Consider the following 18,513-nt stretch of genomic DNA (forward strand, 5'->3'; position numbering starts at 1 on the left):
TACCTTCGGAGAGTGCGGTAGGGAAAGCGCTGCAGTCTGTCCACACTGACAGCTGCTTGCACACTGGCATGGCCACATTTACAACACTTGCAGTGGCATTGGGAGCAGTGCATTATGGGCAGCTATACCACAGAGCACCTCTTCCAATTCTGGTGCTGTGGCTTGTGGGAAGGGGGTGGGGGGTGCAGGGCATTCTGGGTCCTGTCCCAACACCCCGTGATACATCGGTTCGCATCCCAGAATTCCTTGTGCTTCCTTCCACATTTGGTGCCATCTTTCAACGTTTTTTTCCCAGATCAGAAGATTACCGTGGGGAAGTCAAAATGCCCATTGTGATCCTTGGAGACCCCGCTTACCCTTTAATGCCATGGCTCATGAAAGCCTACACAGGGAGCTTTGACAGCAGCAAGGAGTGGTTCAACAACAGGCTGAGCCGGTGCAGAATGACTGTGGAGTGTGCTTTTGGCTGTTTAAAGGGCTGCTGGTGCTCTCTGTATGGGAAGCTGGACTTGGCCAATGACAGGATCACCACGGTTATATCCGCGTGCTGTACCCTCCATAACATTTGTGAAGGGAAGGGTGAACGATTCTCTGAGGCATGGAACTTGGAGGTTCAACACCTGGAGCCTGTATTTGAACAGCCAGAGAGCAGGGCTATTAGAGGGGCCCAGCGCGGGGCTGCAATGATTAGGGATGCCTTAAAGGAGCAATTTGAGGCTGAAAGCCACCCGTAATATCTGGTGCCCTCCACGGGAGTGAAGTGCAGTGGTTCCAATGTTAGTAGGAATCTGTGTTTGCTATGCTGACTTGCAGTGCCTGTTTTTTTCCTGGGCTAAGGTATCTTTTACTTTATGCAATAATAAAGAATGTTTTTCAAAGCCAAAAATCCATTTATTGTAAAGAAAATTCATTTATTAAAAAGAAACACAACTGCTTGGGAAACAGAAAGGGCAAGGGGATGGGGTGGGGAACGGTACAATCACAGATTTGCATATGTCCTGTCTGGAGTGCTGTGCAATGAGTGCTGCACTTCAGGATGGCTATATTGCATAGTGATGCGGGTTGAGTGCAGTGGGTAAGGGTCGTAGTTTTCAGGGCTGGGTGGTGAAGCTACAGGTGTTGGAGGCAGCTGGTGGTGGTAAGAACCCAGATGTTGGGGAAAGTGAGTTGGAGGTGAAATGGGGGCACAAGAGAAAGAGTTTAGGGACAAGGGCTGCAAGGGCGGGTGGACACAGTAGTGCTCTGCCTGCATGGCTACGAGTGCCTGGATGGAGTCTGCTTGGAGCTCCATTATGCTTATCTGCCGATCCTGTGCTTTGCTGCCAGAGGACCGCACTTTTGTGCCGGCGCTCCTCATTCTGTTGGCGGATCCTCCTTTCACTCTCCTGCCACTCCTGCACTTTTTGATTTTCATTACTTGAATGCTGCATTACTTCATGCAACATGTCTTCCTTGCTTCTACGTGGCCTCTTTCTGATTCTTTGGTGTCTTTCGGCCGGTGTTAACAAAGACGGCTGAGATCTCAAGGTTGCATCTGTAAAGGCAAAATGCAACACTTAACAGAGGCAGCACTGTTCACACCAGACAGAGAAATGATTCCCCCATACTTAAGGGCAAGCACAGTCTACACAATAGCATAATTTGCCCGTCCCAAAGCGAGCGCATATAACCCATGGGAGCACCAAAATGGTGAGAAAGCACAGGGTGAAGCATGACTGATTGTTTCACGGCTATACTGTCCTCTGGGTTTCTGTGCCATGGGGAAAGCCAACAGTGGCAGGGGGTCCCTATACTGAACATTGTCCCCACATTTTCCACAGGACTTTGTCTTGGAAGATATCTCGCTGCTGAGGGTGACCTGGGAAGCAAGGGAGGGTCTTCTACTGCAATGCGGCTTCCGTACTAGCCCATATGCAGCTTGCCTGTGTGCAGCAGTGGTCCCCCCGCCCCTCATGGCACAGTGGTGTGGACAAGTTAGCCTTACTGGGACAAGGACCACAGTGGCTCTCCAGAGAAACCTGCACAAACGCATTGCCCAAGTTCTGGATGAGGCCTTTGAAGAGATCACTGAGGCCGATTACTACAATGTGAGAAAGCACATCAATGCCCTATTCCGCATCTAGGCATGCATCCAGCCCTAATCCTCCTCGCCCCAAGAGCCCGCCCCGAATAACTTCCTTCCCAAAATAAAAGCTGCTTACCGGGAACCTCCTCTGATGTTTGTCCTTCCCCAAGCACCGGCCGCCATGACTGGCTACCTTCCTCCTGGCTTGAGACTAGCTTATGGCTGCATGCATCTAGGGATTCTGGGGTGCCTTCCTCCACCTCAGCACACTCGCTCCCGCTTTGCTCCTCCTCCTCCTGCCTTGTTGAACTGGGCTCTGAAGTGTCCATGCTGGTACTTGGAGTGGAGGTGGGGTCGCCCCCAACCATCGCATCCAGCTCTTTGTAGAAATGGCAGGTTGCGGGGGCAGCACCGGAGTGATCGTTTGTCTCGCGGGCTTTGCAGTAGGCATTCCGCAGCTCCTTCACTTTAATCCTGCACTGCAGAGCATCCCGATCATGGCCCCTTTCCATTATGTCCCTTGATATCTGCCCAAAGGTATTGTAATTCCTACAGCTGGAGCGTAGCTGGGACTGGACAGCTTCCTCCCCCCAAACACTGATGATGTCCAATACCTTGCCATTGCTCCATACTTGGGATCGCCTGGTGCGTGGAGGCATGGTCACCTGGAAAGCTTCGCTGAGAGCACTCCACGCCTGGCTGAGCAAACAGGAAGGGGATTTTCAAAATTCCCAGAGAATTTAAAGGGTGGATCTGATGGTTGGTCACCTGAGGGCAGGGCAGTAGAGTTCAAACTGATGACCAGAGTGGCTAGAACAGGCATTGTGGGACACTTCTGGAGGCCGATCAGAGCGCATTAACAGGACAGGTTGTCCACATTGGTGCTGCGGTGCTCCAGCGGGGCGCAGCAAACATTATTCCACTCACTGAGGTGGAGTACCAGGAGTGCTCTACATGCCTTGCCAGTGTGGACGGGGAGTGAGCTAGTGCACACAGGGCTCTTTTATTGCGCACTAACTCGCAAGTGTAGCCAAGCCCTAAGGCTGTATGCCTCTTCTCTTCTTCAAGGAATCATAGGAGGGCTGGGTGGGGAGATGCTGTGCACTCCCTCCCCCAGGGATCTGAGACCATGCAGAGAAGCCTCAAGGGGAAAGGATGGTGTCTGCAGAGGCATCTGAGGCCCCATCTCACGTGAATGGAGGAGGGGAAACTGTGCATAGAGCTTGGGGCGGGGCAGGGCCGCCGAGAGCAGGTTCGGGCCTCAGTGAAAATTTTTTTTGGGCCCCCCAGCAAGGGCGGACCGGCAAAACAGGGCTGACGAAGCTGGGGAAGCTGAGCCCTGGGCCCCCTTCCAGACCGCCGGGCCCCGGTAATTTGTACCGGCTCCCCCACCTCTTGTCGGCCCTGGTGGAAGGGTGTTATGATGAGCCTACAAGAGCACCACATGGAAATACCTTTTCATGAGAGGACAAGTTTCTGTTGGACCCAAAACACCATCAATACTTCACTTTTTTATTTCTGAATTTTGTAATCCCTTTTGGACTATTCCCACTTTATTAATCCAGGGCAGCAGCTAAACTCAATAATGACACATAGGGTGACCGGACAGCAAGTCTGAAAAATCAGGACAGGAGGTGGGGGATAATAGGAGCCTATATAAGAAAAAGCCCCAAATATCAGGACTGTCCCTATAAAATCCGGACATCTGGTCACCCTAATGACACGCTGGTAGCATATTTATATATTTTTGATAACTGCATGAAATGAGGGTCTCCGGGATGCATAATAGCCTTCCAGTTCATGTAATTTTGCCCATAATCCTTCTCCAATTTGGGTTAATATCACTGACTACTGGCAAAGTCACTCCAATCAGAGCAGACCTGCAGAAATCACTGTAATAACAAGTCCATGAGCTGCAGAAAATTTAACTGCATATAGTTTGGCTAAGACAGGGGGTGTAAACACGAGAGGTGGCAAAAGGGTTGTGACCACCCGGCTCTTCCCACACTGGGACGAGACACCCCCGACTTTAGACACCATCAGGCGCGCCCCCCCCCCTTGGCGCAAAGGCTGCTGGGGGAAGGGGCGGGGCAGCGGAGGACGGAGGCGGTGACAGTTAGGTCGCGCGGCCGGTCGGTCGGTTGAACTCGCGCGCGCTCCCTTCCCCTCGCGGAGCCCCCGCCCCCCCTTTCCCATGGAGCTGGTGCTGGCGGACGCGCTGCTGGGCCTCGCGCAGAGCCCGGACCCCTGCGCGCTGCTGCGGGCGGTGTGCGGCGGGGATGGGGCCGCCCCGCTCTCCGTGGAGCGCGTGGAGACCCTCCGCTTCCTGCTGCAGTGGCTGGAGGCTGGCGGGGCCGGGGGGGAGGCGCTGCGGCGGGCGGCCTGGGAGGTGGCGCTGGGGCGCTGCTGGCCCCTGCTGCGCGGCGGCGGGGGAGCGGCCGGCCCGGAGCGGCGCCGCCTGGTGAGAGCCGCCTGCGGGGCGCTGCGGCTCTGCGCCCGGCTCTGCGGGCCCCAGCTGGCGGCGCGGCTGGCCGGGGAGGCGCTGGCGGCGCTGCGGGCCGAGCCGCCGGGGGCCGGGCTGGGCGCCGAGGCGGCGGTGGAGGCGCTGGTGGCCGTGGCCCCCGACCTGCAGGAGCCGGCCTTGCTGGAGCGGGCGGTGGACGCGGCGCTGGCGCTCGTGCGGGCGGGCGGGCGCGAGGCCGGGGAGGAGGCGGCGGCGGCGCTGGTGGCCGGGCGGCTGCTGCCCGCGCTGGGCCGTAACCGCACCGCCCTGGGGCGGGTCTGGGCGGGGCTGCTGCCGGGGCGCGGGGAGGAGGGGCGGGTGAGCCGGACCTTGCTGGCCCTGACGGCCCTGGCCGACCGGCTGTTCCCCGGCCTGGAGGGAGATGGCGGCGGGGAGGGCCCGGCTCTGGACGCCCGGCTCTGCGGGGGCTTCTGGCGAGTGGTGCAGGCGGGACTCACCGACGGGGACGGGCTGTGCCGGAAACGAGCCCGCTACCTGCTGAAGCGAGCGGTGGAGGTGTCCGATCAGCTGCGCACGGACTGCACCTGCCCCCCGGACAATGGAGACGGTACATAGCCCGCGTCCGTCAGTCGGGGGGCAGCCCCGGCCGACTGCCCTGGCTAACCCCGCCGGGCATAGCCACACAGCAGCGACTCACACACAGCGTAGTCGGCCTGCCACCCTGCTCGGCCATGTGTGCATTACTGCATTGTGGGGCAATCTGCACAGCCAGCCTGTTCTGCCGGTGCGTGGGTACCAAGATGATAGTTGTTCCATAGGTACCCTGCAGAGTTGTTGGTGATTATTGTATTTCTGTCCGCTTGTACTGGGCACTGGGAGGTAGGAAGATAGGCAAATTCGGTTAACCAGTACACACACACACAAATGGTGTTAGGGTCTGCTTACACCCTGGCATTTGTTACAACTGCTTATGAGCTGAGTTGAAACTCTGCAGTTACATGGCTCAGAAGCATGTGTTAACCATAAAGTATGGAAACAAACTGTTCATGGAGTTCACCATGTTACAACCTCATTTCAGACTTGGTAAAAATCAGCAGACAAGCCCTGGGCCCTGCCTAAATATCCAAGGAAACTAAGCACCTTTCTAATGAACCACTGATGGAGGCTTAAGTAAAGCTGGAGGTAGACAGTGGGCAAAGGTGCATTCCAAATTTTGACCCACTTTGTAGCTTATCAGACAATCCTTCGTTTTGCAGAATACTTTCATGCCAACGCCCTTCACATGATGACTGGTCAGTTTTGTAGGCTATTATGGAAGACAACTCAGAAGTCTGGGGGATCACTGGGAACAGTGTATCTTGAAATATGCACTGTAGGGCTGCTAGGGTTGGCAATTGTACGAGCTGGTTCCCCCTTCTATTCCCCAGTGCTGGAAGCCTGGCCATTGAGGGCTGTCTTGAAATGGCATGGGGAAGGGTTGCTGGCCCTGCTCATGCCTCACCCACTCAGCAAAGCATAATTTAGCACTTGGTGTTTAAGAGGTAGGAGCAAGATTCTCCCGTAACAGTTTCAAATATTTAAAGTCTCAGATATTTGAAACTTTCAAGATTGTTGCACTGTCATTAAAAGCACATGGCAAGAGTATAACATGGTTCTGTTTTCTTGGGCTTCCTGTGTAATTGTTGGCAAGCTACTTAAGTGAGTGCAAAATATTAATTAAAAAATAAAATCTGCAATCCAAAATCCCCACAAAATGATAAAACACTCAATGTCTTTACTTCTGCTGTTGCTAGCAGATTCCGAGAAGTGTCACTTTCATGTCAGTTTACCATTTATACAGCAGGTAACAAAATATGAGTTACTATTATTGGAAAAACAAGTGGTGAGATCTGGAAAGAATAGCAAATTCTGACAGGTGACTAGCATTGTCAGTTTTCTATCTAATCTTAAATGGGTTTATCAGAAAAATCTGTGAATGTTCATATATTTTCACTTCAGCTACATGGGAAATTGCTGTTAAAATTCAGTAGATTGCAAAATTTGATTTTTTTTCAGCCCTTGTTGAGGCAAAACTGTTGATATTAGTAGGAGTGAAAAGACTAGGATCAAGTCCTGTGTTATCACTTTTTGGTGGTGATAACTCAGGCTGGAGACAGCATTATATAACTTTTTGCTTGAAGAATAGGAGCAGAATTATCTTTGTAATTTAAACAATTTAATATTTTCAATTAGAACCAAGTCTTTTCTGGTGGTCTGTGGAGAAGAATGACAAACTTTTGCAATTTTGGGAAAATTACATTTTAATAATGGAGACTCTGGAAGGAAATCAGGTAAGTGTACTTTAAGTTTGTGTATAACATGTCAAGTATTTTTGATTATATGTTCAGATGCTGAACAGTACTGTCAATCACACATTTTGTTCAGATATCACAAACTAGTAATCTTGCTTTAACAAGCATGTTTAAATAGCCTGTTACAGCTTTATAAGTCTTTTGCCTTAGACTTTTTGGTTTTCATATGCAAAACATTTAACATATAGCTTTTATAAATTAGTGTGATTGAATTTTTTTGGAGTTAGAAACCCCATCATAACTCCTTTGAGACAACAGTAAATCTAGTGGGTAGAGCAGAGGATTGCAGTTGGGAGACCTGATTTGAGTTTGCTGAAAGACTTTGGGTAAGTCACTTAGCTGATGATGAAAATCAGATTTCGTTATTGCATTCAGTTTCCCGTCCTTGCACAGTCTCAGTAATTCAGAGCTCCAGCTGCAGGGGGAGATTTCCAGCTCACTCCCAGAGTCCACTTGTTCCCTCGGGTCAGAGAGAAGAGGGGGCAAGACCCCAGTCTCCTGGCCATGTCTTACTCACAGTCCCAGTCTTCCCCCTATATATTGCTCTGCTTTAGCAACTATCCTCTATTTGCCTTCTTGCAGCCAGTCTCCCCTTCACTCTTCCCCCTGCTGACTGCCAGAGCTTCCCGTTTAAGCAGATCCTCCATAGGGAACATGCCTGGCAGCTGCTGAGAGGTGGGGCCTTCTGGGCACAATACTGTTTCACTACTCCTTTTACCCATAGTGTGGGGTCTGTAAAGCCTGTCAGTAGGACCCTACCAAATTCAGGGTTCATTTTGTTCAATTTCATGGCCGGAAGGTTTTAAAATTGGTTAATTCACGTTTTCAGATATTTACACCTGTAATTTCATGGTGTTGTAACCATGGGGGTCCTGACCCAAAAAGAGGTTATGGGGGATCACAAAGTTGATGAAGGGGGGTCGTGGGATTGCCTTCCTCTCTTCTGTGCTGCCTTTGGAGCTGGGCTGAGAAGGCAGCAGCTGCGGAGCTTCCTGCAGCCAGAGGAGATTCCCGGAGATGGAGGTGGGTCTGATCTCCCCCAGGCTGCTGGGAGCCTTTGGAGCTGGCAGCAGCCAGGGAGCTTCCTGCAATAAGGAGAGGTATCCAGAGGTGGGTCTGATCTCCCCTCGAAAGTGGCTGTGCAGGGGCAGGGGAAGAGGAAATCCCATCCCTCCCCAGCCAGCTGGAGCCTGGTGGACGGTAGGAGCCCCCAGCCCCACCTATCTCTGGTCCCTCCAATAGCTAAATTTCTTGGGGGAGGACTGATTTCATGGCCCATGACATGTTTTTCATGGCTGTCAATTTGGTAGGGTCCTATCCATCACCTGCAGTCCAACCATTTGCACTTCTTCACTATCTAAAATGAAATGTATCAACAGATAGCCTTTACTGAGAGAAATAACTCCTACAATTTTCTTGCTAACTAAAACTTCAAATTTTAGTAAATATATTGTGCTATTTTACTGAATTGAAAATCTACAAGTTGTTTTCAATCATGAATGAATATGTCAATTGCTGATGGGTAAGTGCAGTGCTTGGTGTGATAGAACAGCATGACAGGGAAGGCAGTTCAATAAGAAATCTGTAAACTAACTTCAAGTACCATGCACTAGATCCTAGGATTAATTACAAAAGGTACTGTGGTATTCAGAGTAACTCTTAATTTAAATAAAGTTGCTCGAGTTTTATACTAGTGTAACTGAGAGCAAATTCTAACCCATAAGAATAGCTATGATACCAACTTTTTGGTTTGAGTGTTGAACTAAATTAATTACATAAAATCTGCTTTTGAATTTCAGATACATGTTATAAAGCCAGTCTTACCAAAGTTGAACAGTTTGTATGAATATGCATTATCAAAAAAAGGTAAGATAATTATTTTCAGACATTATTTTATTTTCATTTGTATGGTAATGTTTTTTCCTTACCATTGAAACAACTATCTTTTAGCTAGATGTATGTCCTATCCAGAGTTGCTTTCCATATTGATTTATAGACTATCCACCAAACATACTTGGTCAGGGTCCACTGTGCTCCTAAGTAAGATGGAATCTAATTTCGCGGCAAGAACCTAATTCTTCTTTGAGTACTCATGTCTGTTTCACTTAGCTTTGTGTATGTGTGTGTTGAGTGCACTTGAGTCAGAGAGTTTTCATGAGCTTCCTGGTGCCTCCAGTTGAGGGTATAAAGGGTGAAATCACTCCACTTCAGTTCCTTCTTATTATGGTATCTTGGAGCATAATGCAGTAAAATCTCATTCTGTTGGCAAGTTAGTGATAGAAAGGCAAGGGAGGAGGTGTCATTTGATTCATAAAAATCTACAGAATCATCATTGCAGTGGTGTCACCCTCTGCATTGTGGTGGGTGGACTTGATGCCAGCTTCAGGTCCTCTGGTTGTTGGAAATTTTGCTAATACAATGTTGTCTGAAATGGACTGAGTTGAGTGTCATTTAAAAGCCCTTTCTCCCATGAATACAAAGCACCAAGCATTACAGAACCAGAACAATTATGTAGACATATATTCATGAAAATGTTTTAAAAATCAACTTTTTAAATTATACTTCAACACAGGTATGCATTGTGTACATGAAAAAGACTTTGATCTTTGGTAATCCTAGGGAAGTTAACCTTGACATGTAGGACTGGAAACATTTATTCATCAAAGTCGTCATCAGTGCTAGACATTATGTAGACTGATAGCCTTCTTTGATAGGATAACGAGCCTTGTGGATGAGGGAGAAGCAGTGGATGTGGTATACCTAGACTTTAGTAAGGCATTTGATACAGTCTCGCATGATATTCCTATCAATAAACTAGGCAAATACAACTTAGATGGGGCTACTATAAGGTGGGTGCATAACTGGCTGGATGACCATACTCAGAGAGTAGTTATTAATGGTTCCCAATCCTGCTGGAAAGGTATAACAAGTGGGGGTCTGTTTTGGGACTTGCTCTGGTCAATATCTTCTTCATCAACGACTTAGATATTGGCTTAGAAAGTACACTTATTAAGTTTGCAGATGATACCTAACTGGGAGGGATTGCAACTGCTTTATAAGATAGGGTCATAATTCAAAATGATCTGGACAAATTGGAGAAATGGTCTGAGGTAAACAGGATGAAGTTTAATAAGGACAAATGCAAAGTGCTCCACTTAGGAAGGAACAATCAGTTTCACACATAGAGAATGGGAAGAGACTGTCTAGGAAGGAGTACGGCAGAAAGGGATCTAGGGGTTATAGTGGACCACAAGCTAAATATGAGTCAATAGTGTGATGCTTGCAAAAAAAAGCAAACATGATTCTGGGATGCATTAACAGGTATGTTGTGAGCAAGACATAATAAGTCATTCTTCTGCTCTACTCTGTGCTGGTTAGGCCTCAACTGGAGTATTGTGTCCAGTTCTGGGCACTGCATTTCAAGAAAGATGTGGAGAAATTGGGTAGGGTCCAGAGAAGAGCAACAAGAATGATTAAAGGTCTAGAGAACATGACCTATAAGGAAGGCTGAAAGAATTGGGTTTGTTTAGTTTGGAAAAAAGAAGACGGAGCAGGGACATGATAGCAGTTTTCAGGTATCTAAACGGGTGTCATAAGGAGGAGGGAGAAAACTTGTTCATCTTAGCCTCTAAGGATAGAACAAGAAGCAGTGGGCTTAAACTGCAGCAAGGGTTTAGGTTGGCCATTAGGAAAAAATTCCTAACTGTCATGGTGGTTAAACACTGGAATAAATTGCCTGGGGAGGTTGTGAAATCTCCATCTCTGGAAATATTTAAGAGTAGGTTAGATAAATGTCTATCAGGGATGGTCTAGACAGTATTTGGTCCTGCCATGAGGGCAGGGGACTGGACTCGATGACCTCTCGAGGTCCCGACCAGTCCCTGAATCTATGTTGTAACACTGTTATTGTTTGCGCCATGCTCATACATCTTCATTCAGGGCAGGCTGCTGGCCATAAATTTGTAACATCTGGTCTTTGCAGACAAGCATTTGATTAGCTGAAGGATTGATTTGGGAGCGCATGATATTTCACACATAACTGGTGTGATCAGTCTGTTCTCCAAGACCTATCGATGCCTGATAGGGGAGGATTGCTTTGGATGTGCTTGATCATCCCAGAACCATTCCATTTCTTGCCTTCTTGATAGCAAGAATAAATGCATCCCTTATCCCCGGCAATTTTTCTTTGTTTGTCAGTTTCATGGAAAACACCCACCATTGTATCTCTGCAACTGTTATAATGTTGGTTTTCAAATGGTAAACACATGTTATGAACACCTTCAGTGCATTTATGACTGTCTCAGCCATTCTGAGCCCCTTCAGAGTGAGGGGAGATTTTTCGGAGGCTGAATCAGATGCTTTCCAGTAAGATGAGTTGGTTTTTCATGCCAGCCTTCCAGTAGTGTCACATCCTAAATGGGTGTGGACACCTGGCAGTGCAGCGGCTTTTAATGCTTTGAATGATAGGGACATGTTTCTGAGGATTATACAGCAATCCTGATCCCTAGCAGAAGGCACAAACAGAATCTTGTGGAAGTCTTGGGTAGAGTCTTGTGCAAAAATCTGGAGTTTAGTTGCAACTCTCTAGGCATTGATGCAAGATGATTTTAGTGTCTTTTAATGAAGAAACTCCACACTGTTCAGTGGTGTTTCAACAGCTTTGTTATTTCATTTGATGACAAAATTCTTCGAGCAGTTTTTTGCCTGTTGTAGCATTTCCCGTGCAAAGTATGCAGTTAACTTGTCCTTCATGCGACAAGTAGCTTATTGATTGTGACATGGCCTTCACAACATCCCCTGGCAACGAGTTCCACAGATTGACTGTATTGTGTGAATAAGTACTTTATTTTGTTAGTTCTAAACCTGATGCCTTTTAATTTCATTGGGTGATGCCTGGTCATTGTGTTATGTGAAGGAGTAAATAACACTTCCTTATTCATTTTCTTCACACCATTCATGTTTTTATAGATCTCTATCATATCCCCCTTACTTGTCTCTTTTCCAAGATGAAAAGTCCCAGTCTTTTTAATCTCTCCTCATATGGAAGCTGTTTCATATCCTTAATATTTTTTGTTGCCCTTCTTTGTACCTTTTCCAATTCTAATATATATTTTTGAGATGGGGCAACCAGAACTGTGTGCTGTATTCAAAGTGTGGGCATACCATGGATTTATGTAATGGCATTGATATTTTCTGTCTTTTTATTTATCCCTTTCCTAATGGTTCCTAACATTCTGTTAGCTTTTTTTGACTACCACTGCACATTCGGTGGATATTTTCAGAGAACTATCCACAGTGTCTCCAAGATCTTTCTTGAGTGGTAACAGTAATTTAGACCCCATCATTTTTATGTATAGATGGGATTATGTTTTCCAATGTGCATTACTCTGCAAATATCAACACTGAATTTCATCTGCCATTTTGTTGCCCAGTCACCCAGCTTTGTGAGGTCCCTTGGTAACTGTTTGCAGTCTGCTTTGGACTTACCATATATACTCGTTTATAAGCCAAATATTTTTGGTTAAAAAGTGATGCATCATAGAGTGGGTGTCGTCTTATAAACGGGTCTACACCAAAATTTGATGATTTTAAACTCAATGGAATCATTTAATTGAATAGCTAATACATTGTTGTTTTGTTTACCTGGAGCATCTGTAGGCATGGAGCCCCTCAGCTCCCTGTGGCCACAGTTCGCCATTCCCAGACAATAGGAACTGCGGGAAGTGGCGCCACTTCCCGCAGCTCTCATTGGCTGGGAATGGTGAACCGCGGCCACAGGGAGCTGAGGGGCTCCATGCCTACAGACGCTCCAGGTAAACAAAACATCCCAACCCACCAGCGGCTTACCCTGATGGGCCGGGAGCCAAAGTTTTCCAACCCCTGAAATATGGGGTCGGCTTATGAAAGGTCATATGGTTTTTGCTGTTTTTACCTATCCATTTTGGGGGGTTGGCTTATAAACGAATGGGATAATGGGATAATGACCGAGTAATTATTTTGAGTAATTTTGAATTGTCTGCAAATTTTGCTACCTCACTGGTTACCCCTTTTTCCCGATCGTTTATGAATATGTTGAACAACACTGGTCCCAATACAGTTCCCTGGGGGACACCACTATTTTACCTCTCTCCATTTTGAAAACTGACCATTTATACCTACCCTTTGTTTTTTATCTTTTAACTAGTTACTGATCCATGAGAGGACCTTCCCTCTTATCCAATGACTGCTTTGTTTGCTTAAGAGCCTTTGGTGAGGGACCTTGTCAAAAGCTTTCTGAAAGTCCAAGTACACTATATCCATTGGATCACCTTTGTCCACATGTTTGTTGATTGTCCTCAAATAATTCTTATAGATTGGTGAGGCAGGATTTCTCTTTACAAAAGCCATATTGGCTCTTCTCCAACAAATTGTGTTGATCTGTGTGTCTGATCATTTATCTTGTGCTTTATCTGTGAGGTTATTGATCCATAAGCATTCAAGATCATTTTCTTCTGAGTTATCAGTGACTCTGAGACAGGTAAAGCCATATTTGATGTAGAGTGCCATTCCCTCTCTCCTCTTTTGCCCACTCAGTCCTTCCTAAATCGGTTATAACATTTGAATCATCCCACTAGGTTTCAGCAATACCAGTTAGATCAAATTTATGTTCATAAACGAGCAATTCCAATTCTGTTAGTTACTTGAACTGCTACTGTTAATGCATAGGCAGTTCAAGCATTTTTTTCTCTGCATGCCTTGGGTTTCTTGATTAATTTTGTTCCCAACATCTTGATTTTGTGCCTTCTGATTGCTCATATCTTCTCTCGTTTAGTCTTCTCCTGTCGAACAGGCCCATGACACATTTTGATTCAATTCTGCAGATATATTTGTTCATGTGTTCCAGCTGCATAAGGAATGTTAAATGAACTGAGCAATCAGTGGGGCTAGGTGCTATGATTGGCAGGATTTATACACAGGTCATTCATTCTGGCACCTCGTGTAGTGCCAAGTTAAAGGCTGATCATATTGGAATTAGCTATCATTTTATGAGCATTAACTGATAACTCAGTACTGTCAGTTGAGAGCCACAATTTAATTTTGTGATGGCTGCATTTTTGACATGCTTGTGCTAAAGTACAATTAAAAAAAAGTTGATTGTTTTAAACATTTTCTTGAATATATATCTACATAATTGTTCTAAGTTTGTCGTGTTTGGTACCATTGTGTTTGTGGGGGAAAAAGGGCTTTCAAAGCATACCCAATTCTATCAGTTTCTGATGACATTGTACTAGTAAAATTTCCACCAATCGGAGAACCTGGAGCTGGCAGAGTAGCAAATCTTCCCTGTCATGATACACAGGGTGACACCACTGAAATGATGATTCTGTAGATTTTTATGAATCAAGTGACACCTCCTTTACCTTTCTGTCATTAACTTACCCATAGAATTATTCCTGCTCTCAGACTGAATTGCCTGTGGCTAGGAGTTGGAGCTCCCTGTGGGTCTGGTGCCAATGGCCCTTTCTCTCTCACATGTTTATCATTTACTATCTTGTAAATGTTAGTGTAACTAGAGTAGTGTTAGTAGATCGCTTACTAGTTTTAATTATTCTTTCATTCTGGATGGGACTTTCCTTTGATATTTTGATCAAAGCCTCCAGCATTAGCTTTGAAATGCAGAACTCCCTGGCCTTCAAGCATTGTCCTTCCTGCAGGGCTATTGTGCCCACAAGTGAGCAATGCTTACATCAGACGCCTCATATTAGGCATGTGAGAGAGAAATGTAGCATCTGCAAGTCATTCAAGAAGATGACAGAAATAACAGGAGGTGTGTTTGAGGGACTACTTTATTGAACAGTCAATGCATCCAGCCCCTGATCTAGTGCATACAGAAGTTGGCAGAGCTGAGTATATACTGACTAGAAGTGCCCCTGAAGCTCTGCATCTGCTGCCCCTGAAGCTCTGCATCTGCTTCCCCTGACAAGGATTCAAAGATTTCTAGATTGCATGAGGAGAAGAGATGTCACGTTCACTAGGATCTTCTCACAAGGTTTCAAAGACTGTTTGTTCTTTGGAATAAAAACTTGAATCAAGACCCAAGAAGGGGCTGCTCAAGCACTCGAGACTCGGGTCATCGTCACTCCTCGCACACATCATCTCATGAGTCCTACGGTACCAAGGTCAGAGTGAGAACTATGGCTAAACTCCCCCTGCTACGTCTGAAGTGAGACATGACCTACCGGTGCCGTTGATTTCAGTGCTGACAGTCAGTGCTGTTTAGACCAGTACCTGCAGCAAAGTTACTTATTCTATCACCATGAAATTCCTTTAATTCTCATCCCTCCCACCTTACAAATAGGCCCATTTCCACTGGCTTTGCTTTTGCTTAAGATAGCCAGATAGCAGCGGAAGCCAGAGAATAAGATGGCCATCTAGAATGCCAGGAGAACAATGCAACAGCCGTGGCCCAGGGAGCCAGGAATATGAACCACTGAAGCCAGTTTTAAGTTCCTTTGTCCCTGGCTCACATGCTGGGGAGGAAGGTTCTGAGCCAGGCTGCCTGGGCAACGTTGCAGTAGACAAAGGAGAGGAAGGAACTGGATACCAGAGACAACACTGGGAAAGATACACCATGATGGAGTGAATCTGAGAAGGGAAAAAAGATCTAACCAAAATAAATTGAGTAGTAAGTTAAATTGTAATCTGTTAAATAGATAGTTGATTGACAGTTTGTCACAAGTAAATACAGTAGATAGCTGTTTATTGCTTTGAATTATAGAGGGAGTGGCTTGGAGGGGAAAAGGAAACAAGTATTTTTCACTCTTGCTATTAGTTTTAGTCTTTAGGCTAGAAAGCATTGGGTAAGTTTTTAAAGCTATGTTAATAAATGTTTATATTGTGTTTTTAGAGAAAAGCACATTTTAGACACCAGATTAATAGCTACCTGTATAACATCTTTCTAAATAGTGTTTTGTAATGGCTAACCATCATGTCATGATACCTTTGATATTTTACGCTTTAGTTTGATACACTTTTTTAAAATTTACTACTAGACAGATTACATGTTGCTGTCACTATCATTTGACACCAGTTAAAGTTGTCATCTTTGTACCAGGTTGTTGGTTGTTTCACCCATCATGGCATATGTGCATTTACAAAAGGATGTTTGAGAGTGAAAACAAAACTTTGACAAGGGAAGGTGTTGCTCAGTTTCTAGAGATTTATGAAACAAAACGTCTTCCAAATTCACCAGGATTTTCAGAGGTAAGAGCGTTCCCCTAACCAACCTCTCTCCCAACTATTTTCCAGGATAAATAGATATTTTATTCTGAAACATTTCCTAAATTGATTACCTAAATCATGAGGAGTTGTTAGACAAATTCTATAAAACCATATCAAATTTAGCCATATCAATAGTAATGACATTATTTAGAAGTGATCTCAGGGCTAAGATTACGTTGGTCAAAGAAAGAGTGCCTATTGCAGTATTCCTTGTCATTTAGCCACAAATCCTTATTTCAGGGACCAGTGCAGTCTAGCCTTAATTAGTTGAATCCCAGTTAACTGGGACTCTTTTTATATGAAGGTTGGATATGATCTCTTTCTCCCTGAGGGTTGCTGATGTTCCAGTTCTGTAGAGCTCCTCAGCTTTTTCAGAACTGGAGCTGTTGATCACCTCAGTTCGGCAGAACCATCTGGCCATGAAGGAGATTACTGAGGAGGTTTTGAAGTCCATGCTCAGCGTTTCGCTATTCTAAGGACAGACTTTGAAGCCTGATGGTTATCCCCTCTTATTGTGGGAAGGTTCTGATATCCCTAGAGATTGTTGAATAATGATTTTTTTTACCATATCTCTTAAATAAATTATGAAAAAAGTCTGTCTTACTATATAATAAAGAAATGTTATAGCTATTAAAACTACACTCTCAGTTTTACTGTTGTAATAGCATATTGCATTTGCATAGATCTAGTAGTTCGCTTACATCTCGCAAGGTACAAATGATCTATTCTGTACTCTATCCAGCCCCACTTCCAAGAAATAGCTTGCAGGTAGCTCAAAAGCCAAAATTTCTGATTTATACAGTTAAAGTCAGTTTCTCATTAAAGTGACACCAACTTGATTTATAGTCAGCTTAAAAAAGGTTAAAAATAGCTACAATTACAATATATCTCTCTGAGTACTCCTGTCAGTGTTATGGTCCTATTTTTTTTTTTATTTTGTAAAAAAATAGTTTTCTTCCTTTTTGTTTTATGAAAAACAGACCCAAATGGAAAATAGATTGTAGGGGATTGTAGTAGAGGAACTGACTATACACCAAGTGCTGTGAAATGTACAAAGTGAAAAATGTTTTTTTTTCTTTTTCAATTATAGTACTCTTAAAGGTTACTTATGAATAGTGTCCTACCAAATTCATGGTTCATTTTGGCCAATTTCACTGTCATAGATTTAAAAAATAATAAATTTCATGGTTTCAGATATTTAAATCTGAATTGTCACGGTATTATAACCATGGGGGTCCCAACCCAAAAGAGGGTTGTGTGTATGTGGGAGGGTGTCGCAAGGTGATAGTAGGGGGGTTGTGGTATTGCCACCCTTACTTCTGTGCTGCTGCATTAAGAGCTGGGCAGATGGAGGGTAGCTGCTGGCCGGGTGCCCCGCTCTAAAGGCAGCGCCACCGCCAGCAACAGCGCAGAAGTAAAGCGCTGCTGCTTGTGGCAGTGCTGCCTGCAGAGCTGGGCTCTCGGCCAGCAGCCGCTGCTCTCCAGCTGCCCAACTCTGTGAAATCTTGTCTCCCCTATAGCCAGATTTCACGGGGGAGATGACATTTCACAGCCCGTGATGCATTTTTCATGGCCGTGAATTTGGTAGGGCCCTACTTATGAACAGTAGTGGGGAACAGTTTTTATCTTGATTTTTTTTTTTAAAGTTGATTGTTTTTACTTAACATTTTTACTAGTGATCAGTGAAGACTCACTTTCTTCCTCCTTTCAACTTCCATGTGCAACTAATATTAATGCCTTTCTTGTTCCTTGAATCGGGTTACATCCTCTCCTCAGTAGCCCAACTTCTATACCAAATAGGCAAACTGCCGCTCTTTTAGTGGTGGTGTTCTAGCAAAAATGACTGACTGTACAAAGCTCATTGCTTAATCCCCTGCTGCTGTAGGTTAGTAATGATAAAAGTCTCTCTCATTAGTAGGAATCCTTCCTCTATCTTGTTTGTCACAAGTAAAATAAATCTAGTTAGTGCATGTATAAAATTTCATGATTGGTTTTAATGTAAATTTAATTTTTCTCTCTCCAGTTTATTATTGGACCATTCATGGATGCACTTTCAGAAAGTTCTCTCTATGGCAGGTAAACCGTTGATTATTTAGTTTAGTAATTATTGAGCAATGGGCCGTTACATTTGATGGGAGATATCGGTTTATATCACTTTAAACATGTCAGTCAAGCATGGAGAGCACAGTTGACATAATTTTTTAGACTTTTAAAAGGCCTTTGACAAGAAGCTTCTAAAGAAACTTACTTTGTCATGAGTGAGAGGCAAAAAATTGTCATGGATCAAAAACTGGCTTAGAGACAGGAACAAAGCATATGAATAAATGGTCAGTTTTCATCCTCTGCAGAAGTTTAATAGTGGGATGCCTCTA

At 45.1% G+C, this 18,513-nt stretch overlaps 2 protein-coding genes across 3 annotated transcripts in view; one reads left to right on the forward strand and one right to left on the reverse strand.

The window, feature by feature from the left end:
• Nucleotides 1-1,060: 1,060 nt before the first annotated feature.
• On the reverse strand, nt 1,061-2,434 carry LOC120402156. The gene is made up of 2 exons (XM_039532588.1): nt 2,202-2,434; nt 1,061-1,534 (listed from the first exon to the last, which is right to left on the reverse strand). The coding sequence occupies exons 1-2, from the start codon at nt 2,431-2,433 to the stop codon at nt 1,092-1,094; spliced, it is 675 nt and encodes a 224-aa protein (XP_039388522.1). The 5' UTR covers nt 2,434; the 3' UTR covers nt 1,061-1,091.
• A 1,804-nt stretch (nt 2,435-4,238) lies between these two features.
• The window catches only part of TARBP1 (TAR (HIV-1) RNA binding protein 1), a 101,379-nt gene continuing 87,104 nt past the window's right edge, over nt 4,239-18,513 (forward strand). The window contains exons 1-5 of one of the 2 annotated variants that reach the window (XM_039532625.1): nt 4,239-5,136; nt 6,762-6,859; nt 8,680-8,746; nt 15,975-16,123; nt 18,165-18,217. In XM_039532625.1, the coding sequence (XP_039388559.1) occupies nt 4,260-5,136; nt 6,762-6,859; nt 8,680-8,746; nt 15,975-16,123; nt 18,165-18,217 (1,244 nt within the window). In that variant the 5' untranslated portion in view covers nt 4,239-4,259. Of the gene's footprint in view, nt 5,137-5,176; nt 5,314-6,761; nt 6,860-8,679; nt 8,747-15,956; nt 16,124-18,164; nt 18,218-18,513 lie in introns of those variants that run through there. The other variant, XM_039532626.1, reaches the window with a different exon arrangement.

The sequence above is a fragment of the Mauremys reevesii genome, linkage group 3 (assembly GCF_016161935.1).
Source record: "Mauremys reevesii isolate NIE-2019 linkage group 3, ASM1616193v1, whole genome shotgun sequence".
NCBI lineage: Eukaryota > Metazoa > Chordata > Testudines > Geoemydidae > Mauremys > Mauremys reevesii.